The sequence below is a fragment of the Triplophysa rosa genome, linkage group LG19 (genome assembly GCF_024868665.1).
Source record: "Triplophysa rosa linkage group LG19, Trosa_1v2, whole genome shotgun sequence".
NCBI lineage: Eukaryota > Metazoa > Chordata > Actinopteri > Cypriniformes > Nemacheilidae > Triplophysa > Triplophysa rosa.
In genome coordinates, this window is record NC_079908.1 from 16124140 (window position 1) to 16142830 (window position 18691).

Below are 18691 nucleotides of genomic sequence, written 5' to 3' on the forward strand. Positions count from 1 at the left end.
ATGGAGGGCTGGATCACGTGACCGCCGGTGAACTTGCCACTCCAGCCCATGAAATGTGTAATTTGAAGAAAACAGAACAAAGACAACAGAGGGTATAAAATCCCTTGGGTTGTCTGCACAAGTCACAATAAAGCCCAGACAGGCGCGCGCGCTCTCCGCTCGTGCTATACAGCTCCTCGCGCGCAGGTGGTGTGTGCGGCTCCGAGTCAGATCTGAGGATGATGCGATCCGCACAACTTCTCGCCGCAGTCATTTACTGCTTAGTGTGCATTTATTCTCTACCGGTGCCAGAAGTGAAAAATAGCCACCGTTACAAAACTGCGGTGAGTGAATATATTATTTATATGCAACTTTTATATAGCCTATCGAAAGAGCTAATAGCTATAGACCCGAAACGGGGCACAAACTATTTAAAGTTTAATTTTGCATTGCATATTACAAACTTGACCATTTGCATTCAGACTGTCCATTCAAATGACTGTTTGCTAGAGATGTTCTATTAAACAACATAAACAGGGTTTCGTATGGTGAAATTCAAATTGCACCTTGCATGATGTATTAGAACTTTGTCGTCTGCTTTAAGAGGCGTCTACTTCAAACAGCCTGAAATAAACACAATGTGGCATACGAGAAAATTAACCAAAAGCCAGTACCTGTGAACTACAAAGATATGTGTCAATATAGGTGCTTTGGAACAATACAAGTCAATGTAGCATAACGGGAGTGATAAAATGCATGTGATTTGTCTTGGTTGTATTAAAATAAGATTATGTTATATATAATCTAACAATTTGTTTAAGAGGTGGGACATTGAAGACTCAAATGTTTTTTTCAGGTAGTGTGTTTGAAAATGCCAGACAGGTTCAGAGTGTCATTGTAAGTCTGCATGTTCTATGCTTTGTGTGCATAATGAATTCTATGCTTGCATTGTTTGTTTTGTCAGTATGCCACATTTAAGTAGCTCATTATTAGTAGTCTACTCATTAGTGCTGAATTTGTTTAGAAGATTCCTAAATATGATGTGTAATGTAGTCTTATAATGTAAACTTCCTGCTGATCCTCTAAGAACTAAAACCTGCAAAAACGTTGTACAAAGAAAGCGTCTCCAATGGCTTAGAGGAAGTTGACAAAGAAAAGCTACAGATGGCTGTTGTAACCCAGTTGGCAAAGACCCAAAAAGAGATTAGGAAAAATATTGGCGGAGGCAAAAAAAACACTCATCTATTTGAGTCTGGGAATAAAGAGAGGTTAGTTTTAACAGGGATGAAAACAGCTGAAACTAGCCACAGACACAAAGCCAAATGAAAAGGAATAATTGCATTCTATCAAAGGATTTAAAAGCATCTTTATTGACTTTGTCTTGAGACACTTTGCCAGTGACACGAGAATGGCACCTGCATTTAAACCAGCTCCAGACCTCTTTAAAGACTAATTTCTGAATGTAGAGGGGCAGCTGTGATGCCGAGCATGTGCTGTCAATTTGTTCTTGAATGTTGACAAAGCCCGAGCAGGAGATTATGCAGGCAGGGGCAAGTCATCTGGCACGTTGCGAAGGATAACAAACCCTGTGTTTGCTGACAGAGGAAAAATGGAAGTATCCAGATAGCCACCACTGCATTTACATTTACCCCAGAGAAAAACGCTGATGTGTTTGTAAAAGGCATTGTGCATGCTTGACAACTTTATTAAAACTCCCAAAGTATTATGCAACATCTTAGAAGCCAAACGTGCTTAGCGTGTAATCTATAATGTATTTCCAAAGGCATCAAAAGAGCAAGAGAAAAGAGATCAACAACAAATGCAGTCTTGATATAAGTTCTACTACATTATCACAAATAGTTTAATTCTCACATGTGTAATGTGTTTTGTTATGGTTTTATGAAGCATCTTTAAGTTTATTCTAGTTCCACAAAGCATCAGTTCTTAAGTGTGGCTTGTCCTCTTGACCCAATCTCCAAACATTTGAGAAAAAGGTACACAGATACATTTTCAAGCTGAACCTATCCAGATGCCACAGGCATACACACACAAGGGTTCGGAGAGTAAAGCGTAAGGTCAAGGTCACCTGCTTACGCACCTCCTTTGGGTTTAGGTTTCTTGCTCACAGGGACAAATGCGAGCATGACTGACACCAGCAACACCGTCGTACCTGGTTCTAATATATATCACAGATTTTTTGTCACCTAAACTTTACACATTGATCTACAACACGTCTACAGCTGTGCCATATCAAAGCACTTCATCGAATCATAATATTTGTCATTTGCGAACTCTTTTAAGTTGAAAAACAATGCAATGCCCATAAAATAAAATAAAAGAGATCTCTTTAACATCTCTATTTTTTTCTCACCGACATCAATGAGATTAAATGAAGAGCAAATGCAAACTTTTGCCTGCGTCTCTCAGATATTTCTCTTGCGAAAAGAGCCAGAAATCTATTAGGGTTACAGAAGAGATCTCAATAGTGTCACCAAATGATCTCAGATTTGCAAAGTTTGCAATGAAAAGTCACTATTATTGAAGATTTCAATATGAACTCAAACATTTCTCATCAAATTTACCCAAATCCAGAAGATTTTTTACATTAAAGAGATAGTTCACCCAAAAATTTAAATTCTGTCATGAATTACTCACTCTAGTTGTTTCAAACCTGTACAAATGTCTTTGTTTGGTTGAACACAGAGAAAGATATTTGGACGAACGCTTGGAACCAAACAGTTCTTAGACCCCATTGACTACCATAGTAGGAAAAATTACAATATAGTCAAAAGTGCCCCAGAACCGTTTGCTGTCCCACATTCTTCAAAATATCTTTGTGAACAAAAAATGATATAGTATTAGGCTAAAGTAATATTTTTCTACTAAAGTCAGTTGGGTCCAGTAACTGTTTGGTTACAAGCATTCTTCCAAATATCTTTTTCATCTTACTGTATTCATCAGAACAAAGCTGAGCTATGAAAGAGCAGCCTCTGAGCAATAACATATTCCTCTGGGTACACATGTTTCCAGTGCAGTAGTCCACTAGCTATTTCCGTACAAACTCATCTGCGTAGACCGTGGTATTGAATGGTTACATCTATCATTTTCCATCAACATAGTCCTATCCTGTTCCCACAAAACAACCTTCCCTTTCGTTGTAATCACATGTGTATACTACCAGAAAGAATGCAGATCTCTGAGGGTTTTTGGTAGTAAATATTTACACTAGTCTGATTTCCTCTGGCATGTTCATTCTTTATCTCAAGTGTGGCCTATTTTAATGTGCCAATGGAACGTCTTGTTTGCCATTTCTCTCTGCATGGTCACTTGAAAGTGACATACAGTATTATTTACTAAGTAAGAGATGTCTGCATGCCTGGATCAGACGTTTAAGGCCAAAAGAACCCATGTAACACCCCTCCTGATTTCACTTCACTGGCTGCCAGTTGCAGCCTGCATCTAGTTTAATTCTCGGACACTGGCCTTCAGAACGATAACGGCAAATTCACCCCTTTACCTTAACTCACTGCTCCAGGTCTACACCCCCTCCCGTCATCTTGAGCCTGAAAATGAGCGACGCCTGGTTGTTCCATCACAGCGAGGCACCAAATCGCTTGCAAAAACCTTTACTCATTCGGTTCCCCTGTGTTGGAATGAACTGCCAGCCTCCACCCGAACTGCAGCATCCTTCACAACTTTCAAAAAACAGCTCAAAACATGCCTGTTCCGCATTTATTTGACTAACCAATAACTGTCTGACTGTCTGTCTAAAAAAGGTCTTGCTGTCCATTCTCTCCTTTGCTTACTCCAGCTTTAATCCTCCTAGTAGCATGGCCTTGTAAACTAACGGTACTGTTTAGCGTGTTGACAAAATGTTTATATGCTCTCCTACTTGTAAGTCGCTTTAGATAAAAGCATCTGCCAAATGAATAAATGTAAATGTAAATGTAAGGGAGGCTGGAAGATTGAAAGTGCTCTTGGCTGTATTTTAAGTCTTGCTGACTCAGTATTAAATCAGTGATACGAATCCAGAAAGGAATTTGAGTATGTTTGAGCGTGTTTTTAAATTTACAGTATGGTGCTTCCCTGGTGCAGACACTGGGATGTGGTCGGAGATGACATCAGCCGGATGCCCCCAAGGGAATGATTTGGCTACCAAACAAAGAGGTTATCCTCAGAAGCCCTATGGAGTTGGCACGAGGCCAGGAACTCCAGCCCACTCCAAACCAAGTTCTTGCTCTGACATGTCAGTTCTATTCTTCTAGATTTTCCCAAAGCTCATGGCCGTTGCGTTTTGTTCTTACCTGAAAACTTAACTGTGTCACGTTAGAAATGCACAGGTGCACATGTTATGATAACAGAAATTAATCTGTATCCATGAGCAGTATATTATTTATGTAGAGTTTACTCCATTTATTTTAAGGTCCAGTGTGTAATTTTTTAGAGGATCTATGGACAGAAATGCAGTGTAATATACATAACTAAGTGTTCAGAGGTGTATAAAGACCTTACATAATGAAGCGTTGTTTTTATTACCTTAGAATGAGCTATTTCTATCTGCATACACCATGGGTCTCCTTACATTGAATTGGCCATGTTGTATGTACAGTAGCCCTAAACGGACAAACTGCTCTACAGCCAATAACTTATCATGTTGTCAGCCACCGTAGTGTTTCGAAAGGGAAGGGGAGTGGTGAAGTAAACCATTGATTGCAATTTGCAATCTCACCACTAGATGTCGCTAAATTTCATGCACTGGATCTTAAATTGAGAATGGATTTTCTATATTGTCTAATACCACATGCCAGATCTTTTGATGTGTAAAAGTGTGAATATTGCTTGAGGTAAAATAATTTGCAATTGTGTTTATATCTCAGCTGATGAAAAGCATATATCTGTCAGGGAGCTATCATAAAAACGTCACCTGAGGAGAAAATTGGCCCAACACTTCCACGTGATAAAGTTTAAAAGAGAGACCTTTGTTTTATATGGAACACGTGTAACCACAGTTGTAAATCTGAAGAAGTTCCTGTGGGTGAATAAATATTCAAAGCTTTACTTATTTCACTCCATGCAGGTGGATCCTGTAAAATTCGTCCAGACTTGAGGAATGTCTGGTTGAGAAAAGATTGAAATTAAAGTGAGAAGTTTGTGTTGGGATGATTGTTGCGCTTATAAATGATACAAGAAAAGATTACTCATAGATGCATAAAGATGTTTCATGAAGGCTAATGATAGATTGATTTGTGAGCAAATAATGAGTCTCGACTTGCATGCTGCTTGTCTTGAGTTTTGGCTTTAGCTTTGCTTAGCAATTTCAGGTGCTAATACACACCTATCTGGCATTACATCATCAAACCCCAGCCATCTTTTTTGCACTTATCACCTCCACCTCTTATAAAATATGATAACCTAAACTTGTTATAAAATGTGGTTGCAAAATCAGTTGGATAAGTTTTTATGTTTTATAATTTTTAGGAATTATATTATATAGATTATGCATTTTTATATTTTTTATAGTATGTCATATTTTATATATTAATAATATATTTATATTTTTTATACGAAAAAAGTTTTACTTTTGATAAATACATAAAAAAATGTATTTTACTTTAACAACAATTATACTTTTAACAACAAGTAGACTATCTACCAAGTGTTAGGTTTGAAATGGGACCATGTGTGTTTTGGCCCAAGGGCTCTGTTTTGTTGACTTAGACTTTAACCTTTGACCCTTGACTCCTGTTGAACCAGAGACACCCGGGTGTTTTTCTTCCAGTTGCATTGCTGCTTAAGAAAACTAGAGACCCGATTGTCATCGCTGAGAGTTTCGACTGCTCCACAGTAAACAATCTTGACTGTTGTACAAAAAGCGTGCATTAGTGACAGTGCTTAAATGACATGCTTTCAACATGTATGAGCATTTAATAATGGTTCAGCCCATGAAGAGCCCGTGCTCACTCAGCAGATTGGAGAGAAACAGAGAGTGCATGAAGTGCAGAGGATTCTTCACTTCGTTCTGTGGAATTTGTGTGGTTCCTCTTTGCCGGGGGTGTGGGGGTCATGTTTTAGCATTGCTATCAAGTTCACATGTCAGTGCATTTTTTTTTACTAAGGTACTATCTGTCTCAACTTGCAGACGAATATTCGATTGTTTTTCTTTTATTTGTTGGAAATGGTCTTGTGTTCTAACTTTGATAAGCATTGTTTCTGTCTATATCATCATACCTGGTTAGGACATAATGTTAGACTTTGCTGGTGCTGCAAATATAGGGTAGGGGTGAAGTGTTGCTGTTTGTGTACAATACATGAAAAATTTCAGGACTCTAATAACAAAGCACATAACAAAAACTCATCTGATTGAAAGAAATATATGAGATCTCTTTAATATCTCTATTGTTTCTCCTATAAATTGACAGACGTCATGAGATTAAAATAAGAGCAAATTTCAAACTATCTTAAATCTCCTGTCTCTCGGATGTTTCTCTCATCTCACAAAAACAAAAATCTTGTCTCTAAAAAGGTTCTTCAGATTATAAAAAGGTAAGAAAGATGTTCTTTAAGGAACCTTTGACTGAATGGGTCTTTGTTTAACCAAAAATGATTCCTCTATCTATGGCATCGATGTAAACAACCTTTTAAGCATTTTTATAAGAGTGCATGCTATTTTATCATGAGATGGGCGCTCCTATGTTCTCTCTGTAATCACAGTTTTAAATAACATTTTTCTTTTCAGGCTTTCAGACCTCCTGCTATATATTTCTAAACATTTTATTGCTGTTCAAGTATAGTTTGTCTTGAAATTACTGCTTTTAAAAGCCCCCTATGGCTAGAGCCACAAAGGATGTTTTAAAAGCATTTTGAAAAAGTTCACCCTATACCCCCCTGGCCTCATAACCAAACTCAAATTAGAGAGAGAGAGCGTAGTCTGTAGCACAGCTGGAGCTCAGAACTGCAACCAGGAAAAACGGGGGGTGACGGGAAGAACGGAGAGAAATTAGGCCAGTCTGACTTTACCTCTAGGCAGCTCACCTCCCAGTCAATTAACAGAACCATTTTCTCAAAATTTGCCTGAGGAAATCGAGTGCGATAATGCCTCCTCAAATTATTTCTGATGTAAGACCATCTTCTACATAATTTGACAAATTGAGATCATCTAGGTCATCTAGTCACCAGAACGTTATAAAGACTTGGGGGTGGGTTTATATGAATTTGGCTGGTAAGGAACCATTTAAAAACACCAGGCACTTTATATCTGCCTCAGCCTTTATGGTTTAAAGGCATAGTTCACCCAAAAATAACAAAAACTCTTACATCATTTACTTGCCATTCCAAACATGTATGAATTTCTTCTGCAGAACACAAAAGAAGATATTTTGAAGAATGTAACCAAACAACACTGGCCCCCCATTGACTTCCATTGAATAGACACAAAACCACTAAAACATTTTCTCAAAATATCTTCTTTTGTGTTCCACAAGGAACTGAGGCATTTCTCAAAATATCTTCTTTTGAAGAGGAAAGAGTTATAGGTTTTTAATGACATGAGGGTGAATAAATGATGACAAAACGAAAAGTTAATTATCCCTTCAGGTGTGCGTTTGACGGTTCATATATTTGTTTACAGGACTGGCCTCCCAAGACTCATCACCAGGGCCTTAAAAAAAGGAGCAGACTTCATCATGATCAGGAGACACTCAATGAAGAATTTAGCAATAAGAGAGTGAAGCCACACATGTCTCTACCCAAAAACGGTTCTGACTGGAACAGACCTCGCTGTGGAGTTCCAGACTACCCCTCGCAGAAAGGAGGGAGCGCCTTTCACTACTCCACTCACAAAGGAGCCTTGCTTGGGGGTCGTCATCGCCAAAAACGATTTGTTTTGTTTGGAGGACGATGGGACAAAACAGACCTCACATACAGGTAAAGTTTTTGCACGGATAGCATTGCAACCAGTTGCCTCTACACCTGCTAATTTTATAGCCAAATGTAATGCATAAAATCATAAATATGTGGATGTAGAAACTTTGATGTATCACCAGGGTAATATTTTTAGACTTGCATATCATCTGCCACATAAGGGCTTTGATAAATAGCTCTTAATAGAAACAAATATTTCTCATACCCAGACAGCCACTCCTAACACACGTTGCTATATCCAAGGGGTTTTTCTGGCTTGTTATTTAAAGAGTACATAACATGAGATCATGAAAATTACATTTCATGCAGTGTGTAATGTTGCCGTGTTTGAAAGTAAGCAGTCTGCCAAGTTGTAAATCCGAAGGTATATGAACAACAAAGTTATTGGCTTGGAAAAAAGTCGACTCTGAATCACGCAAACGAGTCGCGCCCTAGTCCGATTCGCGAACCGCTGCGGATTTACGTCACTACATATAGTCCCTGCCTACGTTTTGCTAGGACTGCCCGCGAAAACTTCACTCTTCTCCCCCAAACACTGTAGCTCGTGAGCCTCATTCTCAGTAGACCAATCACAGCAGACTAGACCATCTGACCAATCACATCAGACTAGGGTAGTGGAAAGGAGGGGATTAGACGGATGAATCACGGAACGAATCATTTGAGAGTCAGTCATGAAGTAAGGTAAGAATAACTGCCGATTATTACAAAATAATAGTGTTTTTACACCTTCTATGAACATAAACTTGTTGTTGGACACTCCATAAACCAAAGTAGGACCTTAAAAATCCCTAGTTATGTACTCTTTAACATTCAAAATTTGTAGTTCTTCCTCATTTTTTAAGCAGAATTACAGTATTTTTTCTGCGCGCACAAGAAATACCTGTTTCAAACAGCTAATCCTCACTTTATCTTCTCATATTTCTTATAGTTGTTATCAGGTCTGAAGAAAACCGCACACACTCTTCTGCTTTAAACCCATTTAATTAGAAGCAGTAAACTGTCTCAATCTCGGGACTTCATGGCTCCAGAGCACAGCCAGAAAAATGTATCTGCTCCCATAAGCCCCCTTTGACTTAAAAAAGTAAAGTATTTACTTTAACGCACACACATGTTTAAGTAAAAACACATATTGATTTGTTTTGCTATATTCGTGAGGACATCTCACATACTTCAATATCAAATTATATTTTCCAGCTCTAAACCTGATTCAAAGCAAAACATGATTTGGTTGATTTATGGGGCCTTTTATGCTTGTGAGGACCACACGAAGTGTCTTCACAAGGCGTTACATTTTATTTGTAAAGGTTCACACAAAACTTTTTAAAATATTACAATAATTATGTTTATTTAAGATCCAGTGTTTGAAATTTAGCGACATCTAGCGGTGCATGTTTGTATCTCCTCTTTGCCCCGCCTCTCTGAAACGCACAGAATTTTTACAAAGCTCATCGCTCTGAAAAGCGAGGTGTGCTATGATTGGCCAGTTAACCAGTGTGTAGTGATTGGTCGAACACTGCAAGCGTGTGACGGAAATGTAACTCCTCTTACCATATTTGGAACATCAGGTTCCAAAGCAATTGTACTGACAGGTACGCCCACCTTACTTGCGTATACATTTGGGCGGTCTTAGTCAAATCATACCACGAACTGACGTAGATTTGTGGGGGTGTGGTTACACGAGGTGTTTCAGGCAGGTCTGGGTGAGCATTCGCTTTTAGATAGAATGCATCTTTTGTTCCGACACTTAAATTTTTGCAATTTTACGTGTCTAATACATGCATGGGCAACTTATAACACACCAAAGACACAGAAAAACACGTGTTCGCACCATATGACCCCTTTAAGATGCTTTTCTCCTCCCTCCACGCACACACACTTACAAATAGGCACTATGTCAGGTCGACTTGAATTTCTTTGGTTTTTAAGAACCCATTGTGAATGACATACTGACCTCTCTATTGTGGTTGTCTGGTCACCACTTTACGTTGTGATGGATTTGCCTTACCATCTTTGTCAGAGGAGATCTCCACCGGACATAGTCCATCAGTCTGTAATGTGGAGTCGTGAGGTCATGACCCCGTCAGACACAATGTTACACTTTAGAGCACTCATGTGTGTTGTGGTAAGAGAGTTTTTAGTTAACCTCTCAGCAGGGGGTGAGATGAGAACCCAGACAAAGAATTAAATCTTAAATCAGCCTGTACAACTACTGAACTGATTAAAACTGCTCCTGATTTATGGTCCGTTCCACAATTCTCCCACGATTCTCCATAAAGCCACATTGCTGGAGGGTACAGTCCTTTTGTCTGCATACTGTAAAGATAAAAATGAAAAACACTAATAGTAGAATAAGAGCTGCCAGGGGTTTGGGAGGGTCTGCTGACCACCATTAATAGTTCACCTACAAATGAAAATCTTTCATCATGTCAAATCACTCAGATGTCATTCTAAACCTGTATGACGTTCTTCTGCGTAACACAAAGAAAGATATTTTGAAGAATGTTGGCCAACAAACAACACTGGCCCCCATTGACTTCCATTGGAATATCCCAGAGGCATTTCTCAAAATATCTTCTTTTGAAGAAGCAAGAGTCATATACAGGTTTGGAATGACAAGAGAGTGAATGAATTATGCCTGAATTTTTATTTTGGGGTGAGCAATCCCTTTAACTCCATCAGATATGTATTACATGTACAAATTAACAGTATCTTTCATCATGTTTGTTTTAGATGAAGCTGTGTCAATATTGGATTCAACATTCGAAAATTACCTGTTAATTAAAGCAGAACTCATGAAAACAATTGAATTCATTGTGTAATTCGCACTATGCTGCTTCATCAGAATCTGATGTCAAGAAAGCAACACATGCACTTTATCTCAAACAAAACCCAAGTCAGCAGCATTCTAATGCCGTGTGTTTATGAGCCGTCATGACTCACACCTCTGACGGTTGTTTATGGGTTATAGCACCCCTCTGTCCTCTGTAATTTCTGTCCTCACCTAATGATGGACCGTACATGTGCACAGTGAACTCACAGACACTAAAAATGAATAACCCTCAGTCCCACGCCCACTCCCCTGCTGTCAATTCAGTCACCTGATACAGCATACAGCTCCAAACTACGACTGTTAACACACACACACACCTAAAATATGAGACATTGCACACTGGAGTCTAGGAAATACGGTTTGTAACGTTGTGAAAAACGAATGTTATTTTTAAAGTTTAGAAAAGAATTGGGTTCTCAAACTGGATAAACAAAGATGGCAGAGACGATGTTTAAATCCACAGACTCCAGCATTGGGCTCTCTCCTGCTGTCAAAGCTCCTGTCTGGGCTTGCAGACTGCAGGGGCCCCACAATCTGAGATGCTTTGTGGCTCCAACATGCAGCCCCAGAGCGATACTAGTCCCACAGAGCTAATAATGACCGAAACGTGGAGGTGTCCATGCACGAAAACAACACAGAGTCACAGAAGGACAGAAGCTTCACAATACTTTCAGATGTGGTTGTAGTATTATTTTTTAAAGACGTACATCAGAGGAAAGATTTGTGCAAAGTGCATCTTAAAATATGATAGAAACGTGTGTCTTTTTGTTAGACCTGCCTGCATACTTAACTAAACCTGGAGTGCCATCACTGTCACAATATAAGGTATCAGATTTGTCTTATGAATGCAGGAGTTGAGTTGTAGTCAACACCGTGTCTAATCCATATCTGGGTGCACATAGCATGCACTCATATCAGGCTGTTTGTGTTTTTACAGCTGTCAGATTCAGTTCTATATCCAAACCAAAGACCAAACTCTTTTGGTTTACATTGGAACCACCAAGGAGAGTAGCAAGCGCTTTCACATAAAGTGGATTATTAGGGTAATGCACCAGAGAGCAAATGAAAGTCACATTGGGTGGTCTGTAATGAGCGTTTCTGTGTGCGTTTGTGTAACAGGATCATGCGCACGCCTTGGCAGATGAGTTTAGAGAAAGTCAGACATGTGCTGCAGGAGGCGTTGCGGGCCTGGAGCGACGTCACCCCATTGACTTTTACTGAGGTCACCAGCGGCCGGGCGGATATCACCATCGACTTCAACAGGTAAAAAGACGCTCCTGAATGCATAGCAGATGTTGGAAATCAATTATGACCCCATACTTTATTATATTGGTTTAAAGGGGTTGTATTATACGTTTCATGTCAGTTCAATTTTCCCCCAAACCCCAGGTTTAATTAAACAAGATTTCTTTCATTCAAATATAAGTCAATGACAATCTGACCTCTTCCTGACATTTAGAGTCAAACAAAATGGTTTCAACTTCTTAGCATGTGAAATGAGAAACAGCGCTCACTTGTGGGTTTGTTTTTGGGTTCAGTATAGTTCTTGTGGCATTGCACATAGCAAGATACAGAACAAGGTTTCAACTGCTCCCACATGGTATAAATAAACAGAATATTAAAGATGGGGTAACACACGCAGTTTCTGCCAATCTCAAATTAATCTTGAGTACCTATACAGTAGCATTGCTTGATACTTTGTATCTTCGAAGAGTATTTAGGTTGATCAAATTTATAAAATACAGTTGTACAATTATTTCCGGAAAAAGACGAGCGCCTGGAGGCGTGCAGGGGGGTTGGGCGGAACTACAGCACGACCTCACAATACATACAATACGCTGGGACCGCTCCATCTATCAGTTTCAAACGATCTCCAAATCCAGCGTTATATCCACCGTTTATATAACATTCCTTACCGAAATGCAGTGAGCAAACAAACAGCTAACCTTCCGTCAGCCGAGTGAAGTGGCATTGATGGGCGTGCTCTTTCTCACACTGGTTGATGCTAGGCATGCTCTTTCTCTCACGCTCGCACGTGGGCGTGCTCTTTCGCTCGCTGGATGACACGTGGGCGTGCTTTTCCGGGAGAATTGTCCAATAAGGGACTAAGAACCCTTGTAAGGAAACGGGAATCCATGTTCGAAAAAAACTTTCCGAAACCTGTACAAACCCTGGCGGAGTGAATCGAGCACAGAAATAGTACGTCATACGTTCAACTCGTTTTTAGACAAGTTGACCATGTTAAGCATGACAAGCCAGCACGTTTAAGAGCGTAAAGAAATCAGAATGCATGAAATAGCACGTTACCTCATCTTTAACAATATTATTTCATATATGTATCAATATTAATAATAAATAAACTAACAAACAAGTCATTCTGGGACTGGATTGGGAGTTCAAGTTCTAAAAGTTACAGTATGATTTTATTTACGTTACATAAACTCTTCAGCTTCTTCTTTAGATGTCGTTCACCACTTCGTTTTTCTGAGCATTCGTCTCCCAAAACTTGTAACACCACGCTGTCATTTAAGAGATGTGTGCGCACGGACACAAAAAGGAAAGGTTTCCACTTCACTAGACAAACACAGATGCTTTTCATCTCCTGTAGAAGCGGCGGATTAGAGAGGGTGTCGGTTTAGGATTATGGGTCGAAAATTTACACTGCACGTCCGTTCGTGTGTTACTTTATGAACCGGCATGGTAACAGGACACTGAAAGAAGAGGAAAGCCATTACTCAGAACATCTGCGAGGCTAGTTCACAGGTTTATATTTGCTTTACGTATGGACACGCAAGGGTGCTCGAAATCCCAGCGTTAACATGCTTCACTTTGGGTTTGAAAAACAAAACCTACATGTTGCAAAGCGTGACTGTCATCGGAGCAGATTATAACTACAAAGTGCACTACAAAGAGGAATGTTTGTTGTTTTTTGCTGAGCATATGCCTTCATTTGGCATGCACACAAATGCCGTAATGCCAAAAGTGCTTGTTTTTCTATATGCAAAGAGAGTTATATAAACATGACAGGGTATTTTGTTTCGTACTGTATTACAAACAGCTCATTTTAAGCCGATGGCTCTGTGCCCACGTAGCTGTTTGAAAATTAAAGCCTTGTTTCCTATATAAAAATTTGGCTTCTTGTTAAAGCGCTAATGTGGATTTGTTACACGCGCTTAAAGCTCTAATGAAGGTTACTGATGTTCTTCAAAGCGGATGGAAATATCTGTGTCCATCACGCATAAAGTGAAACATGTGGAGGTCTGACCGTGCAGTAAAGCATAGAGCTTTGGAAGTTCCGACAGATTTGAAATATCAATGAAGCAAGCATCCATCTGAGTTTGCCATTGCCATTTCTTCTGAAAAAGGTTCTTCTGAATGTTGCAAGGATTTGTAGGTAATTTAATCTCTCTACTTTTCACAATGGAAAATTGTGGGCTCAGTTTATTTAACACCATTCGGCCAGGGTGGAATTTAGCATTCTGTTAAAAATCTGATGTTGGATTCAAAGAATGAGGAATGCTATGAGGTGAGACCCAGCAAATGCTCTATTCGTTCTTGTTTAATGATTTTGTGAAATGAAGTGTGCTCTTTTAGTTACGCTAACAGGTACTTCAAATCGGAACAAAGAAAGCAAACTGCTATTGTTTTTGACATTTAGGTACTGGCATGGAGACAACCTACCCTTTGATGGCCCAGGAGGTATTCTGGCCCATGCATTCTTTCCCCGAACATATCGGGAGGGGGACATCCACTTTGACTATGACGAGTCTTGGACAATTGGCAACAGCATGGGTAAGTGAGAGAGTCTGAGAAATCTGTACATAAATGTGTTTACATGCTGACCTCACAACACAATTTTATCATTTAAAGGTCCAATGTGTAATGTTTTGGAGGATCAATTGACAGAAATGCAATATAATATACATAATTATGTCTTCAGAGGTGTATAAAGACCTTACATAACGAAGCGTTATGTTTTAATTACCTTAGAATGAGCTATTTCTATCTACAAGTACCACGGGTCCCCTTACATGGAATTCGCCATGTTGTTTCTACAGTAGCCCTAAACAGACAAACTGCTCTACAGAGCGCATTTCGTAAATACATTATCTCCTTCGGCAAGGAAGGAAAAACGTGACGACATCTTAGCCCTAAGTCAGCCGCCGTAGTGCTTCGAAAGGGAGGGGTGGAGTGAGCCATTGATTGCAATTCACAACCTCACCACTAGATGTCGCTAACACTGGACTACACTGGACGACCTTACCTTTGTGAAATATGGTTAACGTGTGTTATAATTAATTTTAAATTGTAATGTAAAATAAATGCTGATTGCCATGTAAGGAATTCAAACATAGATACTGTATGTCATCAGAACCCATGACTATTTTCAAAATCCTTTCTGTAGGTACTGACCTCCTCCAGGTTGCCGCTCATGAGATCGGTCATGTTTTAGGACTGCAACACTCCTTAGAACCTGGAGCTGTCATGTCACCTTTCTACTCATTCTCGTACCCGCTTCAGCTGAGTGTGGATGACAAGCGGGGCATACAGTCCCTGTACGGTGCCAAACAAATGGAGGAGAAAGTAGAGAAGAACGAGATACCGCCTGAAGCCCCAGAAACAAATGAGATTGAAATCACAATGGTGCGTGTTTGGCATTATTCTATCTTTCACCTTTTATTTTATTCATAGTGTTTGATAATGCATATCGCTGCTGTCCTTATGGAACCTTGTATCTTCATATTTCCATATTTATAAATCATTATTATTAGTCACCCTTTATGTTTATCACTGGGTTTTGCAAATATCTAACCAATAAAAAGTGCTTGTCAACTTGGACAACACAGTATGCAATCATTGAGAATGCTCAGTGTTTTTTCCATTTCCTGAAAAACAGCAAATTTGGAAATACAAGGTTTCAGAAGGACAGTGACGGTATTATGTATGCATTATATTCATTTTTGTAGATATTTGCCAGCCCATCTTTAGCTAGATCTTCATCCTATGTAAACAGCTTACCTTATAATAAGACAATACGTTTTGTGAAAAACACAATTCATAATCAAATAAATTGAAGTCCAATCTGTTTATGATGCCTTAATCTATCTTCTTCCCAGCCTGATGCTTGTCAGACAGACTTTGATGCAGTATCTATGATCCGAGGCGAGCTGTTTTTCTTCAAGTCGGGGTACGTGTGGAGGATTCGTGATGGTAAACTGCAGCCTGGATATCCTGCGCTGGCGTCCAGGCACTGGAGAGGAATCCCGGAAAAAATTGATGCCGCTTTTGAGGACAGATCTGGAAATATCTGGTTCTTCCAAGGTACGCTGTCTCATAATAAATAAGACTCATGTTACAATTCCAAAATAATACATTTAAAATGGCCAGACATTCAATTAAAAAGATACAATAGAAACTATGTTAGGTTCATAGATTAAGACTAACATTTAGATTACACAAATTCAGTTTCAATGGAAGTCTTTGGAGAATGAGAAATTCAAAAACAGAAATGTAAATTTCGTATTTTGTTTCACAATAGCCTAATAAACTAAAGCAGGAATATGTGTTAAATGTTAAATTCATCACCTTTTTTGTTACCTCTCTCACCCACCGTCTCTACAGGGCAGAGTTACTGGGTGTTTGACGCAGAGCGGCAGATCACTGGGCCGGACTCCGTTCATCGGCTGGGTCTAACCGTGACCGACATCCAAGCTGCCCTCATGTGGGGAGAAGACAAGACCCAGAAGATCTACTTCTTCAAATCAGGCAACTACTGGCGTTTCAACCTGCTGGAAAACCGCATAGACACCACTCACGCTCGCAGCATGAGGGACTGGAGGGGCATACCCAATGACATAGACGCTGCTTTCCAAGATCGCTACGGTACGGCTGTCACTTTGGCTTTATTCAGTTACAGTCTGACTTAAATCCAAATAGAAAATCAGATGTAGACATGTATATTCATTTGGTGCAATAGAATTATGACTGTTGCAAATTTAATGTGATTTCCCTTGTAATTGTCTTCACAGGCTTCGCACACTTCCTGAGTGGAAACCAGTACTGGAAGTTTGATCCAGTGGAAGTGAACGTGCTAGAAGGTTATCCCCGATACATCGGCATGGATTTCTTCGGTTGCTCCCCAGCTCTGTATTGATAACTTAATCCCATATTCATCACTGATTTCTACTCTTTTTAACACACCTGTGCACCTAATTCTCCCTGCATTTTTGCAAGATCTTGAACGAGCGGCAGGGTTGGTATTTTTTATTTCAGGTAACGTGTCAGATATACTGTATATTTGACAACTGGATCAAACACGTTTTAATTTCGAGCAGGTACCGTGTAACTGCTCCACCTGTGACCCAAGGTGCTATTTCATGTTTACTGCACCACTTTTCTTGAAAAGGTTATTCACTTGTAGAAACTGACATTAGTTGGATGCTTTTATCGGAACATTCGGATCTTCTCAAATACACTCCTCTCTCTCAGGAAAAGCAGGAAACTCTGGCCTTAAAATATTTGACATGTTTTGTGTACTTGATTATTTATTACCTGTATATTTTGTTGGCAGTATTGATAGTGTTAGGAACATGTAACAGCCATTCTTCTTGAGAAGTACTGTAAAATGTTGAAATTGTTTAAAAGACAGTGATTTTAAGATTCAAAGGAACGTTCAGTGTGTATCAACTCTCCTCATCTGTGGCATGCTCCCAGTTGCCACAGAAAACAATTTGTAATCTGTAAAAAAAAACAAGCAAAAATCACATTCATAGTAAAATCCTTACAATGGCAGTATTTGGGGCATCTGAAGGCACAAATAAGTGCAGTTTGTATTTTTATTAAGGGTCTTTTCCATACACAAACAGGTCCTTAGACTCATGTTAACATGTATAATGATTAAATATTAACTTTCTTTGAGCTGTATATTTTAATATTTGTTTTAATAATACGTGAAATGTCTTGCCGAAGAGACTTCCATTGCAAGTACTTTACTACAGAGGGAAATAAATTGAACACAGAACATTCTTTTAATGCCCATGTTTAAAAAAACCATACATTTATGAATCGCATATTTTCAAAATAAAAGTGCACAATTTTTCGATATATCAGTTTTAAAGTCACCATGAAATCAAACAAAAGAAAACGTACCTCGTGTACATTATAGTATTCTTAACATAAGCAACAGCTTATACTATTTCACTGCCAAATATGCTGAATGATGCATTACATTCCATTTTTTTTTTGTAACCGGTTTTGAGATCTTGTAGTTTTCGACCTCTCACAGTGATGGTTATATGAAGATTATTATGTAGTACATATAGGTGCTAACATGACCATTATTTGTCAGTCGAAAATAAAACAGGCTTTTTTTAGACTTTTAAAGTATAATAAATGTTAGTTGGTGAAACATTGAAGTGCCTTAACTAGTATAGAACTACAACCAATGTTGTACTTTGAGCATTAGGCTTAACTTATGTCTGGAAGACTTGTTCTTGAATATTCATAATGTATGTGTTGCAGTGCAGGTCACTGATGCAGTCTTTTTCTAGATCATGTTAATAATTCAAATAAACTCTCTGCGTAGTCGGGATGATGAGATAAAACATCCCTTTGGTTCTCACAAAGCACTGGTAATAATTTGCTTTCAATTCACTGTTTTTATATGTATGTAACCAATTATTTCTCTTGGTATTGTTTTTAATGATCCATTTACTGTGTAAATTTTTGTGAAACTTTTGTAAAAAGAATTGTATTATATTTTCAGCTCCAATAAACTAAACTCTTTCTTTATTGTGTTTTAATGTTTGGAAAAAAATAAGCGATTATTGATGTTCATCATTTTAAAAGGCTCACCATATAGCTTTTGTTCTTAACTTACCTTTCCTTACAGCTATAATATTATGTTTTTTTGTTCCTTGTGTATTTTTTACCAAGGGATCGATTTTTAATAATAAAAAGATA

General features: G+C 38.8%; 1 protein-coding gene across 1 annotated transcript; it reads left to right on the plus strand.

Moving 5' to 3' along the window:
• The first annotated feature begins 149 nt into the window (after positions 1-149).
• mmp11b (matrix metallopeptidase 11b) lies at positions 150-18449 on the plus strand. Its single transcript, XM_057360782.1, has 8 exons — positions 150-323; positions 7607-7902; positions 11849-11992; positions 14388-14521; positions 15135-15373; positions 15847-16051; positions 16352-16612; positions 16759-18449. Exons 1-8 carry the CDS (start codon positions 219-221, stop codon positions 16881-16883), a joined length of 1509 nt encoding a protein of 502 aa, XP_057216765.1. The 5' UTR covers positions 150-218; the 3' UTR covers positions 16884-18449.
• The last annotated feature ends 242 nt before the right edge of the window (positions 18450-18691 follow it).